Below are 22,551 nucleotides of genomic sequence, written 5' to 3' on the forward strand. Positions count from 1 at the left end.
CCGGCCCTGGGCAGGATCATCATTGTCTCTCTAGGAGCACCAGAGTCGGCCCCTGTGCATCGCTCCCTAGAGACATTCAGCTGATCATCATTGTCTCTCTAGGAGCACCAGAGTCGGGCCCTTGCCTGAAACTCCAACAGCTCAAATGATGAGCTAATTACAGAATGTAATCACTGCCTATAACAGTGGTGGCGAACCTATGGCACAGGTACCAAAGGTGGCACCCAGAGCCCTCTCTGTATGCACCCAGGCAGTAAACCCGAAACAGAGTTTATCAGACAAGATTCAAGGCCTCCTCTTGCAGTCTTAGGCTAACAGGATTGCGGTGATCAATGCTATATTAGGGGCAGGTTATCATTGGAGCTCCTGCTCTGGGCCTGGCAATTCTTCCTGTTAAGAGACCCATTATGATTGAAATCTGTGACAAACCATGGAGCAACATGTTACTGCTTAAATTTCCATGTTGGCACCTTATGATAAGTGTTTTTGTTGTAGCTTGGGCACTCAGTGTCTAAAAAGTTCGCCATCACTGGCCTATAACATGGATGTTAAATGTGAACCCTGTCTGGGCTACATTCAGTGGCTATGACAGTTCTCAAGTATATTGTGGCTAAGGCACTGCCAAATTTTAGTCAATGTCTTACTACAGCATTATCTGTAAACTGACTATGACTAGAAAAAGAAATACAGGCGGTCCCCTACACTCGACTTACATACGACCTCTAGTTACAAACGGACCTCTGGATATTGGTAATTTATTGTACTTTAGGCCTAGTCTACAATAATCATCGGTAACAGTTATCACAGGTGTCTGTAATGAAGCTTTAGTGTTGATCCTGATTCTTATGACAACCCAACATTTTTAAAATCCAATTGTCACAGAGACCAAAAAAGTTCTGGCTGGGATTACAATGATAAAATATACAGTTCCGACTTACATACAAATTCAACTTAAGAACAAACCTACAGACCCTATCTTGTATGTAACCCAGGGACTGCCTGTAATATCCCTCTATAGCATGAAAATTTACTATAATAATAATAAATAAGCAGACAAATATGGTACAGCATATTCCATAGCAAAATGTGTAAGAATGCCAAAGCAAACAAGGTGTTTAAGGGACACGGTTACAAACCACGGACCGTATGCTAGCAGTTTTTACGAGCCAAACGCATTCATGTGAATTAACCCTTAACAAGCATACAATTGCGGATTACAGCATGGGCGTATGAAGCAGCTGCCCAGGACTTGAGAGTCTCAGGGGGCCCCGAGCAGCCTGGATCGTCCACTAAAACCCTTGACATGCGCTGTTGTTGAATCTGGGCTTTGCTCCTAAGCGCCAGCTCTTCTGAAATGATTGTTAAAAAAAAAAACAGATGACTCTGTGACTCTGAAGGAAGACTTATTCCCTTTAAGCGTAGGACCTCTACAGTATACAGTCTAAGATATGGCAGAGCGAGGACACATTACACTCTCCACCTTCCCATTACACAGATAAGCACATTCTGCGGCTGCTCCACACACCGGGAGATGGTAAAGCAAGTAAAGTTTTATTTTTTTTTTTTAAGGCCACCCTAATAACCTAATAATTTTGAAAGGGGCTGTTCAATGTGTTAAAGTGGGGGGACTGGCTAAGTTAGAAAATGGCTATGTTAGGGAGTGCTTGCTATAGTAATGAAGTGGTGATTAATATATTCAGCATCCCTGCATTAATATATTAATCACCCCCTCATTAATATGTTAATGAGGGGGTGCTGAATATATTAATAAAGGAGTGCTGAATATAAATACTTGCATAAAAGGATGCTCTATACAATATATCCATTGATGTGCATTGATGGGTGTGCATTTGACTGTATAGTCAATTATAAATTGTAATTTATTCTGCATTTTAGTTAATAGATATATGCAATGAATCAATTTATTTAGAAGCCGCTGTATGTAAGTTGTATGTGGGTGGGGAGGGGGGAGCTGTATATATTATGTAGTGGGTAAAGTAAGGGGTATGACATACTATACTCTAAATATAATATTGATAAAGATTTATTAGTGTGAGGAGTATGTATTATTTAGGAGCACAGTGTTGTTTTTCAGTTGATATAATACTGTAAGTGATTGTGGTATTTTTAGCTGCACAGTAAGGACCCAGTGAAGCAGAGGTAGAAGGCTTCATCTTTGTATTTAAAAACTGAAGACTAGTAGGGGGCCCTCAATTTTAGATCATGGTCCATGGTAGTTTTAAATAGATGAACTCTACCCCAAAATTTAGAAAACACTACAGGAAAAAAGTTCAGCTACAAGCTCACATTTAACAGCCTGGAGCAAACAGTTTTTGTCACTTACTATGGCTTGTTAAAGTGTAACGGCTACATGACTATCTGCCTGAAACAAGATCCTAGACCATTTATGCAATAGAGAACAGGTTGTTCTGTGCCTGCAAATTTAGGGATTAACCACTTAAGTTCCTATATAAGTAAACTGACATTCTGCCATGCTCAGCAGGATCTACTTTTCACCTACTGTACAGAAATATTTTCACAGAGCAGACTAGCATCTTCATCTTCATAAAGCCCCAGGATTTAGTAAATGGTAACAAAAAGCACTGTCTGTCAGTAGAGTAGTTATCTCACATATTTGGAAGCTTCACTACTCACAGGTTCCCCTTTGATTCCTGTCCATTACCATTTCATCCTGTGGTAGATCAAAATCAACATTCACATCATGTCCACCTATCATATAGGCACACATTGATCACTATCAATTCAAGAAAGGATATAAATATCAATTGTATGCCATACAATCTCTCTATAATACTATATCTGGATATGTTGTTACTGGTATCTTAGCCACATGACCTTAGGCTGAATGAGGATGAAGAAGCTTTTGCAACATCTCAGATCTTATCTAAAGGCAAAAAAGTGACAAAAGAGACATAAGCTGCATAATTGGTTACATCATTGATCCACTCACTCTGCCAATGAAACCGTAACACATCTGTGTATAATGTATTGTCTGTAGGGATGTCGTACTTCACAGATGTAAATTATTTGTGTGTGTGTGTGTATTTTAAAGGACTTGCCTTAAATATCTGCTAGAAGAAGAGCAAAGCATAGAACAAAGAAATATTATATAATGTCTTATTAATTTAGAATTAACCCATAACTATTTCCATATTGCACTCCATCCACTGTCCAGTTATTCAGCATTACTTCAACTAATGAAATGCTTGTGTCCTCCTTTCTCCGGAAAGATTAAATTCTAGCGAAATCCAGTTTCCCATGGGGAGGAATATCAGCTTAAAATGAATGCTTTGGACAAGGAAATAAATGACTGATGTCAGCAGCTCCATAAATAAGACATTCAAACAGGAGGCTCAACTTACAATGACTGGTATAGTGTTGGCTCGATAAAGGATCTGCTTAAACAGTCTGTATCGATCATAAAGTGGCTTCATCACTTGTCTCTCACTCTTCGTTACCTGTAAAATGGAGACAGGTTAAAATGTAAATGAGTATAATTGATGGCTTTTCCATAACCATGGTCCTGAGACGTTTAGTACATCTTGCCTGCAGGATAGGAAATAACAAGCATTTTGAAACACAATACAACCACTGAGGAAAGGTGATCTGCATTTTGTAAATGCAAATGTTCACAGCAATATATTTAGGCAAATCTCCTTCTCAGCTGTTGAACTTCATTTAAAACGCAATGTAAATGCCACGTGCGAATGAAGCCCAAGACAATGAATAGGCGTGCTGGGAACAGATGAGCGATCGGGTCCGATTTCACACTATCCTTTACAAGATACATAGTGAGCAACACATAGAAACACTGATTAGTTCATAGACTAAGTCTCCTGCAGCTTCTTTTAATTCTACAAAAGCTTGGATTCGTGATGGGTTGTAAATTAATAGGCTTACAATACTTTATAATCTTTGGCCTCCTGGTTTTTGGCTCAACTGGATTTAATAACAAAAGAAGTAAAAAAGGCACTCAGTACTTTTCCACATGCAGCCAGTGCCAAGACAGAGGAACAAACAAAGCTATTTTAATTAAAGTTTTAGTGTAAGTTGGTTACCTATACAATGACTGAAACATAATCATGAATTAGGGATTGCAATGTAATGAAAGCCTTGCCAATCACCAGCACCCAAAGCTGCCAAAATAACTCTTGATTTTAGGGAAAATAGATTGTACACATCTATCTGCATATGGGACCTAATAATCTGCTGATTCTTGTAGCCTCAAACACTGGAATAACAATAAGAAATAGCACCAGCACCATTCTATGTGTAGTGGCTAGCTCTGGGAACAGCAGCTGAGTTTCTATTCAAGTTATAGCTTAGGTGACCTACAATTTCCTATAGATGGGTCATCAATATAACCAACCTTAAAATCCTAATTAACAAGCCCTATATTTGAAGCCAAAATCTTGCATCAAATACACGTGAAGACTCTATCCTGTAATCAATAAGCTTTAATCAATAAAAGTCTTCAAAATATTTACTGTATAATATTGACTATATTAAACGTTATGTCAGAAATTGCCATCTATTTGATACAGGTCCTACCACAAACACACAACTGCACCTCCCAGCTGCCAACACTGCTGAAGGTCAGATGCAGTCAGCTGCTTTTGCTGTTGGAAGAACCATTAATTTTAAAGATAGGGAATCAGGTCTTTAAAGTTTATCCTGTAGCTTTAAGAAGAGAAAATGATGCTTACACATCTGCCTGTGAAAAAAACAGGGGCCGCTTATAAACACATGGTCTGTGTTGGAAGCAAACATCAAAAGCTCCTAAATCTTACATTTAGCAAGAGAATGCATTTTACATCTTAGAGATTTGCATGTGTTCAAAAGTGTAAAAAAATATATTTATTATGCTAATGGAAATTATTTCGGTTATCCATCCATTTTCAGAAGAAAGTAAATGACCATTACATAGCATAACAGACCGTCATGTACTTCTCTTATTATGATTCGGAGGAAAAGCTTTGTCACTAGGGTGGTGAGATTGCAGCACTAGATTGGTATGCAGTATATTTATGTTAAATATTATTCATCACTATTTTAATCAATTTTCACTAATAAAATGAAAAAAATAAATATATAGCCAATAGCAAAATTGGAATACAAAAAAATAATACAGTATAAGTAATTTGTTCGAATTGGGGATCAAACTATGTGAAATTTCTGATCGCTGTTGGAGATGTGATCATACTATGCATTGTACATGAATGCTAAAAAAAAAAAAAAAAACACACCAGAATGATCACATATAGAATTAAAATCCCTATTTAACACCAATGATAATCATTACATAAATGGCATGTAACTTTTCAGAAAAATACACAATTGATCTTCAGAAACAAAAATATACTTACAGGTCTGCCATGAATACTTTCATAATAAAGCAAAGCTTTCTGAAGCGATACCTTCTCTTCTGCAATCTGATCTCTGGTCATATCCTGCAAACAAACACATATAGCTAAATTATGATGTGGTGCCACGTGGCTATTCTGTTTGGATTCTTCATGTTTTTCTTTTTTCTCCAAAGCATCCAAAATAAGATTCTAAAAGAAAGCCAGTTAGAAGCAAAGACTGATTCTGCACTTTTCAGTAGGATACGTTGGTTAAAATGAATGAAGATTTAAGTTCATATAACACCATGGACCCAAGACTAGCTGTAGATTTTAGTAAATAGTATATAGAATACATTATAGGGTCCCACAAAAGTATACAGTGCTTCCAATGTTAGGGGATGTATTTGCTGCAAAGACATTGGGGCAGATTTACTTACCCGGTCCATTTGCGATCCAGCGGCACATTCTCTGCGGTGGATTCGGGTCTTCCGGCCATTCACTAAGGCAGTTCCTTCGACGTCCACCAGGTGACACTTTTTTTAAAAAAATGCGGTGGTTTCTCTGAATCCGTCGGGTTTTTGTTCGGCCACGCCCCCGATTTCCGTCGCGTGCATGCCAGCGCCGATGCGCCACAATCCGATCGCGTGCGCCAAAAACTGGGGAAATTCTGGGAAAATCGCCTCAAATCGGAAATATTCAGGTAACACGTCGGGAAAACGCGAATTGGACCCTTAGTAAATGACCCCCAGTATATTTATTTTTACCTTAATATCTTCTGGTCGGCTGACATCAGCTCTTTTCTCCTGTAACTTCTTTTGGATAGTTTCCATTGTGGCTTCTATTGAAGGTTTAGCTACTTTCTCAGTCTCCTTTCGTTCTTCCTCCCTCTCCAGCTGGGATCCAAAGCTTTTGGGAAGTGTATTACTTCTCTGTCGCATTTGAGGAACAAGATCCTCTTCAGAAATCTTGATTTTTGTCTCTAAATATATTATAATAAAGAAGAGAAAGTGGTCAAATTAAAACAGAAATCAAGCTAATGGACTATAGTAAAAAAAAAAGAGATGGTACTACATCAACTAGTCTTGTACTATGACTCTTACTATGGTTTCTAGTTTCCCCAAGGATTTTTTATTTATTACCTTTAAGCTGCTTCCGGAACTTGGTCAGCTCATTCATCCATTTAAGAACCTCTGGATTTGTAGCCTTGTCTCGATGGGACGGCTGGGGAGGTAAGTGGGAGAAAAGGTTCAGTAAAGTAAGTGATGTTTCTACATGAAAATACACTCAGGTTCTAGGTTGTAACATTATTTTTCAGTTTATAAAATCAACAAAGCACTCTGCAAAAGCCCCTTACCCTGTATTTACGGTCTTCCTCAAACTTTTCCTCAAACTTGCGGATCTTTTTCTTGAGGCTCTGAATCTTTCGTGTTATCTGAGCTGGCGTCAAGTCTTCGTCTCTATCCTCCTCATGTGAGCCTAACGAGGAGCTCCGTCTCCTACTAAGAACGCAGCAATGGATTACCAGAAATGTACAGGTTTAACCTTAGGAGCCTGCTTTAGTCTATCTAATATCAGGTCAGTCTGGCAACAGGCAAACAGGACAAACAAATTTAGTCTTAAAAGAAATTTTTAGCAGCAAATCACACAAACTGCAGCGACATAACAACCAGGAAGTTCTTGAAGTTGTCGCTTGTAAACTTTTTAAACAGGCAGACAGAGGCTCTGTTCACATCTGTCCAATATAAGCTTATGTCAAGGGGATTTCCGCTTTATGCATGAAAAGGAGGCCTGAAAAGTATCCAACTATATAGGTATATGTGCCATAGGCTATTATGGCCTCTGTTACAATGACACCTTTGTTAACAATAGATTGCAGGGCAGAATAGCATAGTCTAACACAGTGATTTTCAACCAGTGTGTTGCGACACATGGTCGGGTGTGCCGCGGGGAAATTTCCCCAAACTATGGTGCCCCCTGTGTTTTGTTTCCCGGCAATGCGCAGCGATGCGCAGTTACGGCTTCTTACAATGTAGGAGACGTGTACAATAACACATGCGCAAGCTTTGAACCTCGCGCCACAAAATGACATCACCGAGGCCGGCGCATCATCCTGAGAGCGGAGAGACTCTCGCATTTGCCCACCGCCAAGGTAATGCCCACCAATAATGCTGACTATATGAGCTTTTGGCAGAATACTCAGCATATGAGCTGGTACTTTTAGTACTCCAGCAATATACTGCATATAACAATGAGAAATGTAAAATGAGAAATACTATAGTCATGAGGCTGGAGTACTACAAGCACCAGCTCATATGCTGAGTATATGAGCTGGCACTTGTACTCTGGCCTCATGGCCATAGTACTTCTCAGTGTACCCCTTTATTTTGCAGTACATGAGCCACATAATAATCAGCAGCATATACTAAAAACAGGGAGAAACTGAGAACTGTTGAGGAAGAGCTTTGTGTGTGTCTTTCCACCATTCCTGCCAGGATATCCCTTTTGTGTTCATCAAAACAGGCCCAGGTTTCACACTGAGTGAATAAAATAAATTTAGAATCTATATTATTAACTATATTTATAATATGACCGTTTTAGTGTCATTTTGTGCTATTTTGGTTGGTGGTGTGCCCCAGGATTTTCTAAGTATAAAAAGTGTGCCGCGGCTCAAAAAATCACTGGTCTAACAGTAGAAATCTATAGACATATTTAGAGTGTAGAGCTTTTCTGACTTAAATGCTCCCAGCCTTATGTGTACTTATATGTGCTGTCATATAATGTACAAAATAACATCTGTACCATGCAATAAACATAAAAGTACTACCTCATAAATGAATGCGAATTAGGAGGAGATGGAGGCACTTCTGTGTCATCCAGGTATTGCTGACTATGTCCATAGGCGTAAAAACGAGGAGATAACATAGGGTCACTGTCAGCTTCTAAAAGGTGACGGATAAGACGGCCTGCCTGAGGGGACAGACGGGCTTCATCTGAGTCTGTACCATCACGATCCCACGAGGCCAGGACTGGAGGAGGTTCTGAAAATATCAAAAACAACATTTCATTAACACTGAATTTTCTTTAGTCAGTTAAGCAGAAAAACTTATAGGAGACTAACACGGAAAAAGAGGTTTCAATGCTGTATTCAAATTACCTATGATGGTCATAGGTCGGAAAGGAGTTGTGCTGACCCCTTCTCTTAGCAACACATTCCTCTGCCCCTCATAATGCTTATCGGTCATTCAAATATAGTTGGTTCCAATGTTTTAGCTCCCTTCCTTCACTGTGATGAGATATGTGCCTAAAGTTTAACGTATCATTTCTATTCTGAGGGATAAATATAAACTAAGATAGAGAAGTCTTTAAAATAGTAAAATATCAACACTACTCTCCAGCCTTCAAAATAACCTGACGCAGATAAATGTGAAGTTTCCACCTTGACTAATCTGATTTGCATGCTACTGCTTAGTATGGTTGGATTTAACTGGAGCTTTGTTCAGGCTTGTACTATTAAATAGCCAGTGCTATATGAAGGAAATACAATTTTATTAGCTTTACATCAACAACTTTTTAAAAACATGCTATTACCATTTCCTAGTTATCCTTTTCATCTTTTATCTTGTCTTATAGAATATGTGCCACAATATGTTAAATAATGGCTGTCCAGAAAAATATCCACATCTGATAAATCTCTCCCATAGTGTGCATTTTAGAAGGCAAAACTGTTCTAAATGCTTATGGAAACCAATCAGCGCTCATAATAATGATAATTGATGTCCAAAGTGCTGATTTGCCATTAAACCACATTATAGCTCCTTAACCTATTTAAGGGGTTGTCTACTTTCAGCAAATATTTGATATTGTTTGTGTAATGAAAAGTTATACAATTTTCCAATAAACCCCACGGTTTTCTAGATCTCTGCATGCTGTCCTACTATAGAAAGCCTCTATGTTTACTCCAGTGAATAGAAATCTGTCCATGGTGATGTGGTGGACATACAGGTGCATGAGCCGTTATTATCACACAGCTCCGATTGCTTTCTGTGATACTAACGGCTCGTGCACCTGCCTGTCCATCACATCACCATGGACAGATTTCTATTCACTGGAGTAAACATAGAAGCTTCCTATAGAAGAACATCAGTCCTGGTTGAGGCATCCCATCAAGTGAAAGTTGGCATGCTACGCATGTTTCTATGTCGCTTCGCACGATCAGTAGATGCAAACACACACACACATACATACATACATACGTACGTACATACATACATACATACACACACACACATAACAGGGAAAGACAAACTTTCATAGTGCAGCCCTGGTTATACTGAAACGTGTCTTACTCGCACTTGGATGTTCTACATCTTGTGACAGCGGAGGACATCAGATGCTCTTTTCTCAAAAGAAACAGTAAATGCAGAACACCAGATGACATGGTAGAGACATGTCTAATGGAACAGATTGATTGAAAAGTGGCCAACCCCTTTAAGTAATAGACTTTAGACTATAAACAGGAAATGAGTATGTTACTTTCACAATAGACATAGGCAATTAATAATCAATGTCTTGTCAAGCAGAAGCACATGGCAAGAGGGAAATGAATCATTTATGAGATCTTAATCTGTGCATTGTTTTCCTCCGTCTGGGACACACCTTCATCCAAGTGATAGGAAAATGCAGCCACTAGCACATGCTGCAGGGGTCTGAGATTCTCCATAAATAGGCACCTACTAATATTCCTCATGAACCCACTTAGTGTTGCTTCATTTAGTTTTGGGAAATGAGTATTTTGTCAGATTGCATTGAATTTGTTCACCAGCACTAAAATGCCCGATATAGGGTAAAACCTGAATGTATGATACCAATGCTTACATCACTTTTAGTGACATGCAGGCCAAGAACCACAAGGTAGAAATCGGGTGGGGGTGGTGACGTGGCTATTAGTGTATAGCAGCTGCTATTTTAGCAACTCCCATACAGATCTATAGTCATTCCTTCAGATAAAAGCAGCGACTAATGTATCATTTGCCCACGGAGCACAGCCAGGACTTTGTTCTGCAGGTTAATACACTACCGGAACATATCATTAGTGAATAAAGAGCTTTGTAACATAAAGTATACTTTGCAGACATTACAGGCCTCCCTACTAGTTTGTGTGAATTCCTTTCAGTATATTACCTAAAGTACATGTCAGGAAAACAAACCCATTTGACTAAGCTTTCAATGTCTAAGAAGAATGTTAGGAAACAGTGCCAGTATTTGATAGGAGTATAAGAGGGAATGCCAAGGACATCCTGATGGGGCCCCATATAAACTTCCATCACATATCTATCTGACAGGGTGTTATTTTCTAACAACCTTCTAAAATGTTATATATAAATACTCTGCTTGAGAATGTATGTTACAGAAAGTAGAATGCCATAAGTTAGGTCCATTAGGACCAATTTGTTTTCTTTTTTTCTAAATTTTTCGGTAACATGCATATAAGATTCACTTGCACTCCTTTTTGCTGCATGTGTTTTTTATATGTGGTCGTTTCATGTCATCCCGATGCCTGTAACTGCTTCCTTGTCATCCAACTTGGCATATTTTTGCAGATGGCACAGCAGTCGCAGTCTTCTTTCTCTCATTAAGTGGCTTAGGCTGACAGAATGTAATTGAACTTATGTGGGTGTATATCAACAGTCCCTCCTCTTGCATAGAAAAGCTGGGGCACCCACTTAAAGGTTTCTTGCATAATGTAGAGGAAACTTTGTGTCAAATCCAGGTCAATCCATAAAGTATATACTTGAGATATTTTTCAGCCTGCTGTCACAATGGATGCATTTATATTTCTTTGTAGACTAGGCAGTTTGTTACAATGTGAAACTTGTGTCGCCCCAGGGTATTTATTTGTCATGGTAACCTTGAACTCTGGAGAAAACAATTGGAAATAAAGCGGAAATCTTCCAAGCCTAAAGCGATTAGCATGACTGGAGTAAAAAAAAATCTATCAGATTGAGTGGATATGGTTGCGTGCATGGACTGTCACCAGACATGATATGCAAGAACCGCCCTGGATATGATAAAAGAGGCTACTACATAGTAATGTACAATGAATTTTTTTGGGAAAATATAACAGGCAGCAGGGACCAGTGCAGCCCTGGTTATACTGAAACGTGTCTTACTCGCTTGGATGTTCTACATCTTGTGACAGCGGAGGACATCAGATGCTCTTTTCTCAAAAGAAACAGTAAATGCAGAACACCAGATGCCTAACAACCATCTGTTCCCTGCATGCATTACATTTACACGTTATTACATTTTCATCTAAGTATGCCTCTACATGAGGAAGTTAAGCAAAGAATTAAAACTGAAGCCATGGTATATATGAAGGAATAGAACAGGTTAAAAAAAAGTTACAATGGCATGTTTTCTGAATAGTTTCTAACAGACTTTATTAAAGTGATTAAGGATACTGAGAAGTAGACACATTGACGTGTTGGTGACTACCACTGCACAATGTGAGGAAGTCCTAACATTATAGATAACACTACTTATGCAGCTGCCAGCCGTAAAGCAAATGTCAGTATGCCGTTACACAGGAAAGATGGTTGCCCCCTGGTATTAAAGGAAATCTACCATCAAAATCAAGCAAAATTAACCAGGGACACTTGCGCATAGATCCTAGCACTGTGACTGTGGTAATCTTCTTATATTTGTTACCCATGGCTTCCTTCATTCTAAAATCAACTAGTAACTTTTGCTCACTGCACAAGTGCTGAGGAAGCAGGGTAGCGGTTAGCGCCTCAGGCTCATTAGCATCATTTTATAAAGGTTGATTTTAGAAGGAAGGACACCATGGATAATAACTAGAAGAAGATTACCAGTCACGGTACTTGGATCTAGGAGTAAGTGCCCCTGGTTCATCATGCTTGATTGAGTTAACATCAGCACTGAAGCCTACGTCATAAACTCCATCACAAATCATGCAGGCATTACTTTTTTTGTTAGGTAAAATGTCTACTGAACAGAATGTCTCTTGGCAAATGTTCTGTCCATTATTTTCCACATCAGGGACATCATTGTTTTGCTCCTATAAAAGATATCCAAGATATTAATGTGATCAGAGGTTGCATAACTCTGAAGTGTATATAGTATTAATAGATGTCTTTTTACACAAGAAAATGATTACTGTCTCGGTTTTCTTTGCTTAATTAGCCAGTTGAGGTAATTTAAGTAATCTTGCAACATACATTAAACTAATGTATGTACAGCCTAGAACCCCTAGGTGCACAAAGAGAAAAATGTTGACACCTCTACGACTCAGCACACAATGGACAGGATAGTTCAGCATGTCCACAGGATTCATAAAAACACTTCTCAATTTATTGGTTCCATTTTAAAATCCACATATAACATCACTTCAATGGGTAAAGACACAGCAAACCAACGTGTTTTGCTTAATTATGGTTAATCATGGCTACCATGATTAAGTCCTTTTGGACGAAACGCATTCTTTTGCTGTGTCCATACCCATGAAGTGTTGTTTAATGTGGATTTATAAATATAATTGACTGTATAAAATCTATAGGACACATTCCATTAAATGTGTGTGTATTCCATAGTCTCCTCTCTAACTTAGGAGGTGAAAAATGTTCCAATCTCTATACAGTATAGTAAACAGGCCCTATAACCTTCAGATACTGTACCGCAGAATAAAAAAAAACCCACAAGACTAATTATCTGCAACTCCTTATGACCATTGAAAACATCTAACCTGCTGTTTCTCCATTTTCTTTCATGCTTGTCCATAAAGTACCTTTTCTACATAAACCGCTGACAAGGGTTAGCAGTGTTAAGGCAACAATTATGCCATATGATTCTCTGTTACATACAAAAGACCTATAATATCCATAGAAGAGATTTGTGACCTTGTTTTCAAGTAAGAGTGATGCAGATTACAGCACCATAATGTGTGTGGGTGAAGTATGGAGACAACTGTCATGATAAACAGGTGCAGATAAATGTCTCTCTTACTAGGTGTACGTTGTATCCACATCATCAGATCTATCACCTGAATGTGTCAAGTTACAGTATTTTATAAATCCCCCAGGTCTTCTATAATGCTTATCTAGTAAGAAAGCCGAATAATTATTAGGCTTATCTAGTAAGGAATTCCGAATAATTATATTCCTCCATCTCAACATATGTTACACATCACAGGATTATACTCAAGATGGTTTATGAGTCATAAATTGGCCACCATTACTTACACTATACAGTCAGTCAATTAAGGAAAGTATATAGAATATTATACAAAACACCAATGCCTGTCAGTTGATACTTAATCTGTATTTTATTTAGACATCAAGAACATTGCAGAGTACTATTACTTTATGCAGTACCTGCAGTAGGTGCCTTATAAGACAACCACCTGAGTCGAGGACCCGGCTTACTTCATACTAGTCAATCAATCAATAACTACTCTAGGATACCTTAAGCAGGGAAAATAAATATATTTCTCTTTCATAGGTTTCTAAAATCAATGCATGGTATAGCCTGGTGATATAACCATTTCAGCAAACACTACAATGATCTATAGCACATGCTATGCTAGCCTTATGTAGTGAATCTCCAGGGAATAGAGTTCAATGATGTAGTAATATACTTGCCTACGTAGTAGGAATTTACAGTGGGCATGTATAGTACTTAAACCATTTCTCAGCCTTCTCTTCTGTAAAACAAATTACGTCTTAAACATAAAAGCTGTAACCACCTTACCTTCCCAGTTGTTGTCATCACAAAGAGAAGTAAGGTCCAGGCGAGGAACCTCTGGGACAAAGCCCTCCTGACCAACATCAACCTCGAGGCTTCTTTGTGGTCGGATTTCAGAGTTATTCTGCTGCTCCTGAATCTTCATTTTCACCGTCTAAATAAATAAAGAAAAAAACCCCTCAGAAGACAGCCTTTATTAATGAAGCTACGTGCGGTGGTACATTCCTCACAATGCACAGGAGGGGAGTACAACATCCACAGTTCAATCTTTTTGCCTGCACCGCGGAGAATCCATGCTCTGTGACCCTTGCATGCTAATTGGTCAAATGATCTGCCTGAAGAATACAACGCCCCTCTGTGTGCCCTCAACTTTCCCCCGCAGCCGACTCCGTTTCCTTAAACCATTTGCCTATTTTGCTGCGTCACTGTTATTTGAACAAAATTCTCACATTGATCTTTGAGGATTGAGGAATTACCACTCCCTTTTGTTGACAGCAGCAATGACAAGACAAAAAAAAAAATCAACACGTACAGTAATGTCTTTGCTGTTGCTAGGGCTGATGCAGCAACAAGAGCTTTGCCGGACTCCCTCAGGCAAGCAGAATAAGAGTAAGGTAGAACAAGCTGTAGGTGCTGCTAGCTTCTATTATCCTAATCATGTTCTGCTAATAATGACTTCCCCTGTCCTGTGGATATTTTCTAGCACGCTTGTACGAGGAGGAGGGCACACACTTGTTCTATTTATAGGGGAGCTACGGGTATTGAAACAGCACTGAGCTGATACAGCCAGCAGTAGAGTTTGGCAACTCAGCTGGAAACAATACAAGTGCTGGACAGGAGCCAAAATCACACAAAGATTGTACACTGGATAGTATGAGAGAAAGAAGAGTGTCACATCAGTCTCTCCACAACGCAGCACCACTGACTTTTAACCCACTAAAAGCCAGTACTTGCCCCTGTGTCCTTTCACCCCCTTCTGCTTTATTCAGAAATCAATAGATCAGTTTACAATTTAATAAGCAATTACACTTGAAGGGTTTTCAAACAATACTATGCATAATGACATCAACATCAAAAACTATATATTACTTTATTTCTGACAACAAATCAATGGGTCAGTTTTTCCACTTTGGACACCTCTAGTCCTTCCCATGGTCTTTATGTACATTAGCTTACCTGCCCTCAAATGGAGGCAGAATCAAATGTGAAAAATGGAATTCAATGCAATTTTTGACAGCCAGTTTGCTTCAGTCATCAAACTATAGTCTATGAGTGATCCGTTAAAAAATGGACATGCTCTAGTATTTAATGGATCAGTCACATGTTTCGTTGAAATAACGGCCGTGGGATCCAGTAAAAGGTTTAGCATTTAGTACAGATGTGTGCAATCCATTCAAAATGCAGACAAAGCAGGAGTGTCGTGTGTAATATATACCTTCAGTATATCAAGATTGATAATATCCAATAAACTAACCTACAACAGACTGAGAAGATTACACGAGTAGCCAGAAGCTAATGTTCATATTGCAAGTACTACAAAATCAGAAAAATCCATATCTTTTCGTTGTGGTGTACAGATAAGTGATCAAAGTAACATATCTGGTGCTAGCTGCATGTTTACAAGCTCTCACAGCAACAAGCTTATCCTGCATGTAAGAATTCTGAGGAATTTCACATCCCCTTGACCTCTTAAAACCACCTAATACGATTTTGGAGCTGCTGTACGTGTCTTTTGTATGCTTTTTTTTCAGTAAAACCTCCTTTTTCTCTTTCAATGTTCTTTATTCCTGTCAGATTCAAGGGTTGTTAAGGAAAACACAAACAATCTACTTTGCAGATTGTAATTAAGGAGAAAAAAAAGATGATCCCTTCTTATACTCACAACAAGAGAACATGTATTAATGACCATGGAGTCAACTCCTGAAAACACTACTAGCTGCTAAAAATGATACCCCATCTAAAAACCTACTGCTGATTTAAAAGCCATGGCACATTCCTCTTCACTCTTTTTTTTTTTTTTAAATTTAAATGGATGCCATACACAAAAACATGTTGTTCGAAGACCTGCGTGGTGGCTGTACAAAATAAGAAGCCTATGAGATTGTGAAAACTAGGCATACTGGTGTCAGCCATGTGATGTCCATATACACGCATTAGCTTATAAGTAACACAATCATGTGACCCCACAAGAGATTGGGAAAGCTAGTGACACCACTTGCAATTTTTTCGAAGCTCTGCAAAAATGGATGGCATGCACCATTTTTGTGGACATAGGAATCAGCAACAGATTACATACTGACGGCATATGGACCACAAAAACAAACTACAGATCCGTTATCTGTGAGAACCATAAATAATTTTTAAAAGGTTTTAAATTCCTTTTATAGTGATCTCAACCTAAATACTCATGGGACTGTGACATAATACAAGGTTGTCAGCCCTTTGCTCAGTCAACAGAAGTGATATACAGTAATGAAAAGCTTATGATTTATAAAAAGCTAAAATTCGATTCTGTATTTTCTTTTTACCAACACATGACTGAGCTGACAGGAACACTTTAGAACAATGCTAAAATTGTAAGCGACAGCCCAGAACTCATCACTAACTAAGGAGCAACAAGCACTGTGTGAACACTCTCCAGCTGTAGTTGGAACCTGATAGCATCCAATGCCTTATGTGGTGACAACTGTTTAAAAAATGTTATCACAAGGGGTGATGTTGATGTGGAGTTCATTGATACCAGAAGGTTGGTGCATATTTTTTAATGACTTTCTGAAGGAAAGTTTTTTAAAAATTGAACCAGCAGAGAACAGAAACAATAACAAAGACTGTAGGTGTGAACACAACCTATAAAAGCATTTCGCAGAGGGGAACTACTTTTGTCTCATGTATTAGGAATGAAGTGAAGTATTTTGACAGAAAACCATGTTACACAATACGCCAGAGAGAACCAAGACAAAATTATTCTATAAATAAATACAGAACAAAACCTCACCGGCTGTAGTCGCAGGCTCTCCTTGTCCTGTTCATTTTCTTTGCTGCAATAAAAGGTAGAAAATATAAGCTCATATAATATAGAAAACTAAATAGAATTTAGAAACAATGAGGAACAGTTATCATAAAGCAGTTTTTCGGTGTCTTCTGAGCTCTGAGCCAATTATATATACAATTGTGGTGTTTTATGCCTGGTAAATCTTGCTTCAGTGCTGTTATGGTTTTTGTGTGCTTTTCCGGTTTTTAATTGGAAAAGTTGCATAAAAGTTGTTGTTCAGTTCTATTTTTCTATTACACCTGGAGGAGACTGGAGCAGCTTTGGGCCATTTTTAGCGACTTTTAGGCTATATTCACACTGCCGTTGCCCACCCGTACCGTACCGTAGCGGGCAACGGCAGTGTACGGGGAGAGGAGGAGGAGGTGAGCGCAGCTCACCCCCGCTCCTCTCCATAGCAACCTATGGCGCACGGCGCCGTATTACGGGAAAAGACAGGACAGGTCCTATCTTTTTTCCGGGTAGGGTGCCGTGCGCCCATAGAAGTGTATGGGGGACGTATATCGGCCGTATATACGTCGGCCGTATATACGTCCCCCATACGTTAGTGTGAATGTAGCCTTAGAAAAGATGCACAGAATCATAAAATTGTCACCAATTGTCTAATGTCTGAGTGGTGTGAAATTCCCAGTGCAATTTTTTTTTGCGTGAAATACTTCTCATTTACTCCTCCATTTTTATTGATTTGCATGTATGCTATTTTCTCGTTTGTTACGGCTCCTTTATTGATAAAGCAAAAATAAAGCTCCCCGTTATAAATAATGAAATTTAGAAATGTGCACATGGTAAAACAACTGCATTATGGATCAATGATAAAGTCTTATAGTTATTAGCTCTTACAATATTTAACAATACAAATCACCATATTCTTCATACCTTCCCTCTGATAAAACTTCCATGCCACTGAACTCTTGTCTGTCCATGCTCCTGGAGGAAACAAAGTTTTCTGTGTTCTGGAAAGGAAATTAAAGTGATAAAATATGGAAATGACATAAAGTCAACATAAACATCTATATGAGACAACTTGTCAACTCATCACAATTAACACCTTAAAGTCAGAGCCACATTTTCCTAATCTGACATGCATCACTTTATGTGGCAATAACTTTTGAATGCCTCAACATTTCCAAGTGATTTTGAGATTGTTTTTTCATTACAAGTTGTACTTTATTATAGTTGAAAATTGTGATTGATAGGTGATGTGCTTATTTGTGAAAAAATGTGAAATTTACCAAAAATGTTTAAAAATTATCATTTTTTATGTTTGAAATATTCTGCCTTGCAGACAAATAGTTGGGACATCCACAGTAGTTACTAAATAAACATTTACCATATGTTCCCTTTATGTTGGTACTGTATTTTTTGGACTATAAGGCGCACCATCAATAAATGCCTGCTAAAACGTCTAGGTCAGTGATGGCGAACCTTTTAGCGACCGAGTGCCCAAACTGCAACCCGAACCCCCCTCATTTATCGCGAGGTGCCACCAAAAATTAAAGCGGTAAGTTATTGCTCTCTGTCCCTTAACACCTTTCAATCAGATTGGCCTCCTGTGGACAGCAACACAGTAGAAAGATGGAAAGTTTGCATCATTTTAGCTTCTTTCCAGTGTCCCTCTGTACACAGAGAATCGTGGGTCCAGCAGGAGGACCTTCAAAGATAATTCGTCTCCGTCTACTCATTCTCCCTCTTCCTACAGTCCCAAGTAGAGAAGCAAGTATCAAAATATGTCTGAAAGCAGCATCTTTTAAGTGGCTTGCAACTGCAGGAAGATTCTTTGAGTTCTGTCTAGTGTGCTGGGGCGATGGCCCGGGTGTCCACAGAAAGGGCTCTGAGTGCCGCCTCTGGCACCTTACCATAGGTTCGCCATCACTGGTCTAGGTTCAAGGTAGCTGTTGTCTGCAAGTACGGTTCATATATAAGGTGCACTGGACTATAAGGCGCACTTTTGATTTCTGAGAAAATCAAAGGATTTTTTGTGCGCCTTACAGTCCGAAAAATATGTTTTCCTTTTAATTATTTTACAATGTTAGAAGGTTAAAAAAAATAAAGTTCCTTTAGAAATTTTCAAGAACATTTACATTTAAAAGTTTCAAAGAGATTTAAAAAGGCTTATAATTCAGAAACCTGCTTAAACCCCCCCCCCCCCCCCTTTTTGTCAAACTACCCCCTTAAATTATGCAAAACAATTTTTAGGTTGTTTGTCAATCCTTTATGTGATTTATAGTAAAAAAAAAATTAGAATCAAGCAGCAGGTAATAGCTGCCAGAAGGGGTTAACTTAGTTTCAGCTAAGGCGTTCAAAATAGAATGAAGGGCGCCATTCTATAGCTTGCCTCATACAGCAGAGAGTTTAGGTGCAGCCATGCATCTACCACACATTTTTTCCCCAAACATGTAAAACCACTGGCCGTAACATTAAAGGGATCCGGTCACCACATTTTCACAAATACAGCCAGTGACAGGTTCCCATAAACTCCTATTAACTAACAATTGATTCCCTTACATCCCCATAAACACAACTTTATCTTACATTACCTGGCAGCAGAGAAGGCATGTCCTCCTCGGCAGCCCCTCCCATCTAATCCTCCCAATGTCTCATGCCTCTTCTTAGCACGTCATGTTACCAGGGTGACATCATCTAAGGTCCTGTTACATTTGCAAAATCTACCCCATTTATGGATCTGATTATATGAAATCACAGCAGCAAGAACATTGAAGTCATGTCACCAGGATGGTGTCATCTAAGTGCCCAATGATGTAACAGAGCTCTCTCTCTCAATGGTCCACACAGCAAAATATCATAGCACTTAGACCTATTAATCAGGAGCAAGAATGCAGGGCAATGCAAATAAATTTGAATATACGTGACTCACTTACATGGTATTAGGATACCTAACCAGACATGTTAGGATATTACTGATTGGTGTATTTAGGTTTAAATTGGTACAAAAGTTAGGAGCAGATAATAGGGGGAGGCTAAGACAGCTATATGACAACTTGTCACCCCTAACTAGTAATGGCACCTGGTCCAGTACCAGAAAAAACTATAGCTATGTATCCAATTGTACCTCACAAAGAGGAGAAAAAGGCCGTACCACAAATACTTATAATAAAAGATGGTAGACAATCACGTATCAGCATTATCATGCTTGATAATGCCTCGATTGAATTGGCAAATCGTCGCACTACTATGGTAAAAAAACCGTTTTCTTCAGTTGAATTTCCAGAGTGCTGCTTCATGATTGTCTACTATTGAACGTTGGGGTCGGTGTCGGACCTCTTAAGCAGACCTGCACCCGAATTGCTTCCAGAAGTAGAGTAGAGGCTTAAACATAGAACCATCTGCAAAGGCAGATTATGATTTGGGATTATTTTAAAATAAACAATAAAAGTCACAAGCACACTCCACTCCCCTCCTGGCATATGTGCTGTTGTGATTATTTTACTCTACTTACAAATATTTAAAAAAAAATCCTAGGGAGATTTATTAAAGGGCCAATGCCACAGCGGCGCTCCAAACGTAGTCACAGAACTATCACAAAGAGCAGCCTAATAATAAATCTCCCCCAGTAAGTCTGACCATAAGGAAGCATGCACAGGAACATATGGGGGAAGTATATACGGCCGCAAATTTACAGCCGCATATACGTTCCCCATGGATGTCTACGGCGCCTGGGCTCGGTATGGAGAGCAGAAAGTGTGCTCACCGTATCGTGCAGTAGCCGCAATAAAGATAGAGCCAGCTGTGCGTCACTATTTTCTATGGAGAGGGGAGAGAAGTGCTCGCTTATCCTCCTCTCCAGCACGCTCAACGTGTGCACGCACCCTAAGAAATTGCCTCACTTACCACTGTGCTGTCTTGGTTGTCATTGAGCTCAGACAGCTTGCTGCTGGATTTCTGTCTCTTTGGCTTGCTTCTTTCATCTATATATCCAGAACAGTTCTCCTGAAGCTTCTCCACTTCCTGCATTAAACCACAGTCTTCTAGGCTCCCACACCCAGAGGGGATATTTTCTTTGTTAATCATCTCCCTAATAGATACCAAAAAGAAAAGTGAGGTCTCGAAAGGGACGCCTACAAATGGAATGTGACCATAAATTATACAACAATATTCTGCAATGTCAACGCCATCACACAATGAACTACGAAGCAGAGCCCTGTAGCCGTGGTACATTATAGATGACAACTCCATGAAAACGTATTATGATCCATCTATCATCAGAAGCTACATAACAGCCAAGAGGTGCTTTTATTACTACAAAACAGGTTTGTTTGTTTTTGGCGTGTTCTCTACGGTATAGCAATACCACCACATATGCTGTATGCCATACATGCATCTGATTTTTGTTTGGTAGCTGTACATGTTAACCGATTTGTTTCTCATATCTCGTTTTTAATTGCTCTCCATTAAATCCCTTCATCGAGACGTTTTCTAACTCTTTGCTCGTTTTCGTCAAAGACGGTGAGTAACGAAGACCCCCGTCCAGACAACACTGAGAAGATGTCACCGAGAAGTTACCATGTCATCAATGATGTACCCATCCCAGATAGGAAGAGTCAGGATCATTGTCCATTAATGTAGTGTAAGCAAAAGTACAGAAATCCCTTTCAGAGAAATCATGTGAACAGCATGCAATTCGGCTATCAGGGCAGCATAACAGAGGCAAATATAACAATTTTATACATTGAGATCTTCTATGCACTTTAGATTTTGCCTTGAATACAGCTATACATAATTTTGTATACAAACATATAGTTTAACATGTATCATGAGGGCTAAGGAGTCACATGGCTAATCCTACTTTAACTGCCAATGGAGTCCTTCCTATGGTCAAAAAGTGCATATGGCTTTGAATGAATAAGGTTGAATCTTTTCCCACAAAACTACATACAGCATCTCCTCCGACAATCACCAAGGTGATCACTGCTACGGCAGCAACTACAACGTGTGCAGGTATATGGACATAAACAAGGGTCCTGCAGACTGTTTTTTGCATCCTACGTTTCCGCACCAATGACCATTGAAAATTACGGACAGGGACACAAATACAAGCAGGAATAAGACCTGCTCTATCTTTTGCATCTCGGCTCATGCACAGGGGTAGTTGGCTCATGGACAGGGGCGGTGAAATTCACAGTCGTATGCATGAGCTTATAAAGGCAAAGCAGGACATGGGATAGCTGTAAAAGAGGATGCTAGCACACATGCTCATGTCTTTGTTGTGTGTTTTGCTTACTTTGGAGGGGGGTTGGGGTTTGTGGACATTTTTCCAATACACTTCATTAAAGGACACCTGTCATCAGGTCTGTGTCACTTGTCCTGTCACTACTACCTGTTGGAGCAGATCACAAGGATCCCATCCCAGCCTTTATC

The 22,551-nt window shown here is 39.2% G+C and overlaps 1 protein-coding gene across 8 annotated transcripts in view; it reads right to left on the minus strand.

Annotated features, from left to right (window-relative positions):
• Positions 1 to 22,551, minus strand: part of FAM13A (family with sequence similarity 13 member A) — a 161,615-nt gene that overhangs the window by 11,136 nt on the left and 127,928 nt on the right. For 6 of the 8 annotated variants that reach the window (XM_072117632.1, XM_072117659.1, XM_072117615.1 and 3 more), the window contains 10 exons: positions 21,025 to 21,208; positions 18,052 to 18,128; positions 17,122 to 17,164; positions 14,133 to 14,280; positions 8,191 to 8,404; positions 6,721 to 6,865; positions 6,506 to 6,587; positions 6,131 to 6,345; positions 5,388 to 5,471; positions 3,384 to 3,479 (listed from right to left, as the gene is read on the minus strand). In XM_072117632.1, coding sequence (XP_071973733.1) covers positions 3,384 to 3,479; positions 5,388 to 5,471; positions 6,131 to 6,345; positions 6,506 to 6,587; positions 6,721 to 6,865; positions 8,191 to 8,404; positions 14,133 to 14,280; positions 17,122 to 17,164; positions 18,052 to 18,128; positions 21,025 to 21,208 — 1,288 coding nt within the window. The remainder of the gene's footprint in view (positions 1 to 3,383; positions 3,480 to 5,387; positions 5,472 to 6,130; positions 6,346 to 6,505; positions 6,588 to 6,720; positions 6,866 to 8,190; positions 8,405 to 14,132; positions 14,281 to 17,121; positions 17,165 to 18,051; positions 18,129 to 21,024; positions 21,209 to 22,551) is intronic. The other 2 variants (XM_072117668.1, XM_072117624.1) reach the window with 1 other exon arrangement.

This window comes from Engystomops pustulosus, chromosome 1 (assembly GCF_040894005.1).
Source record: "Engystomops pustulosus chromosome 1, aEngPut4.maternal, whole genome shotgun sequence".
In the NCBI taxonomy this organism is placed as follows: Eukaryota; Metazoa; Chordata; class Amphibia; order Anura; family Leptodactylidae; genus Engystomops; species Engystomops pustulosus.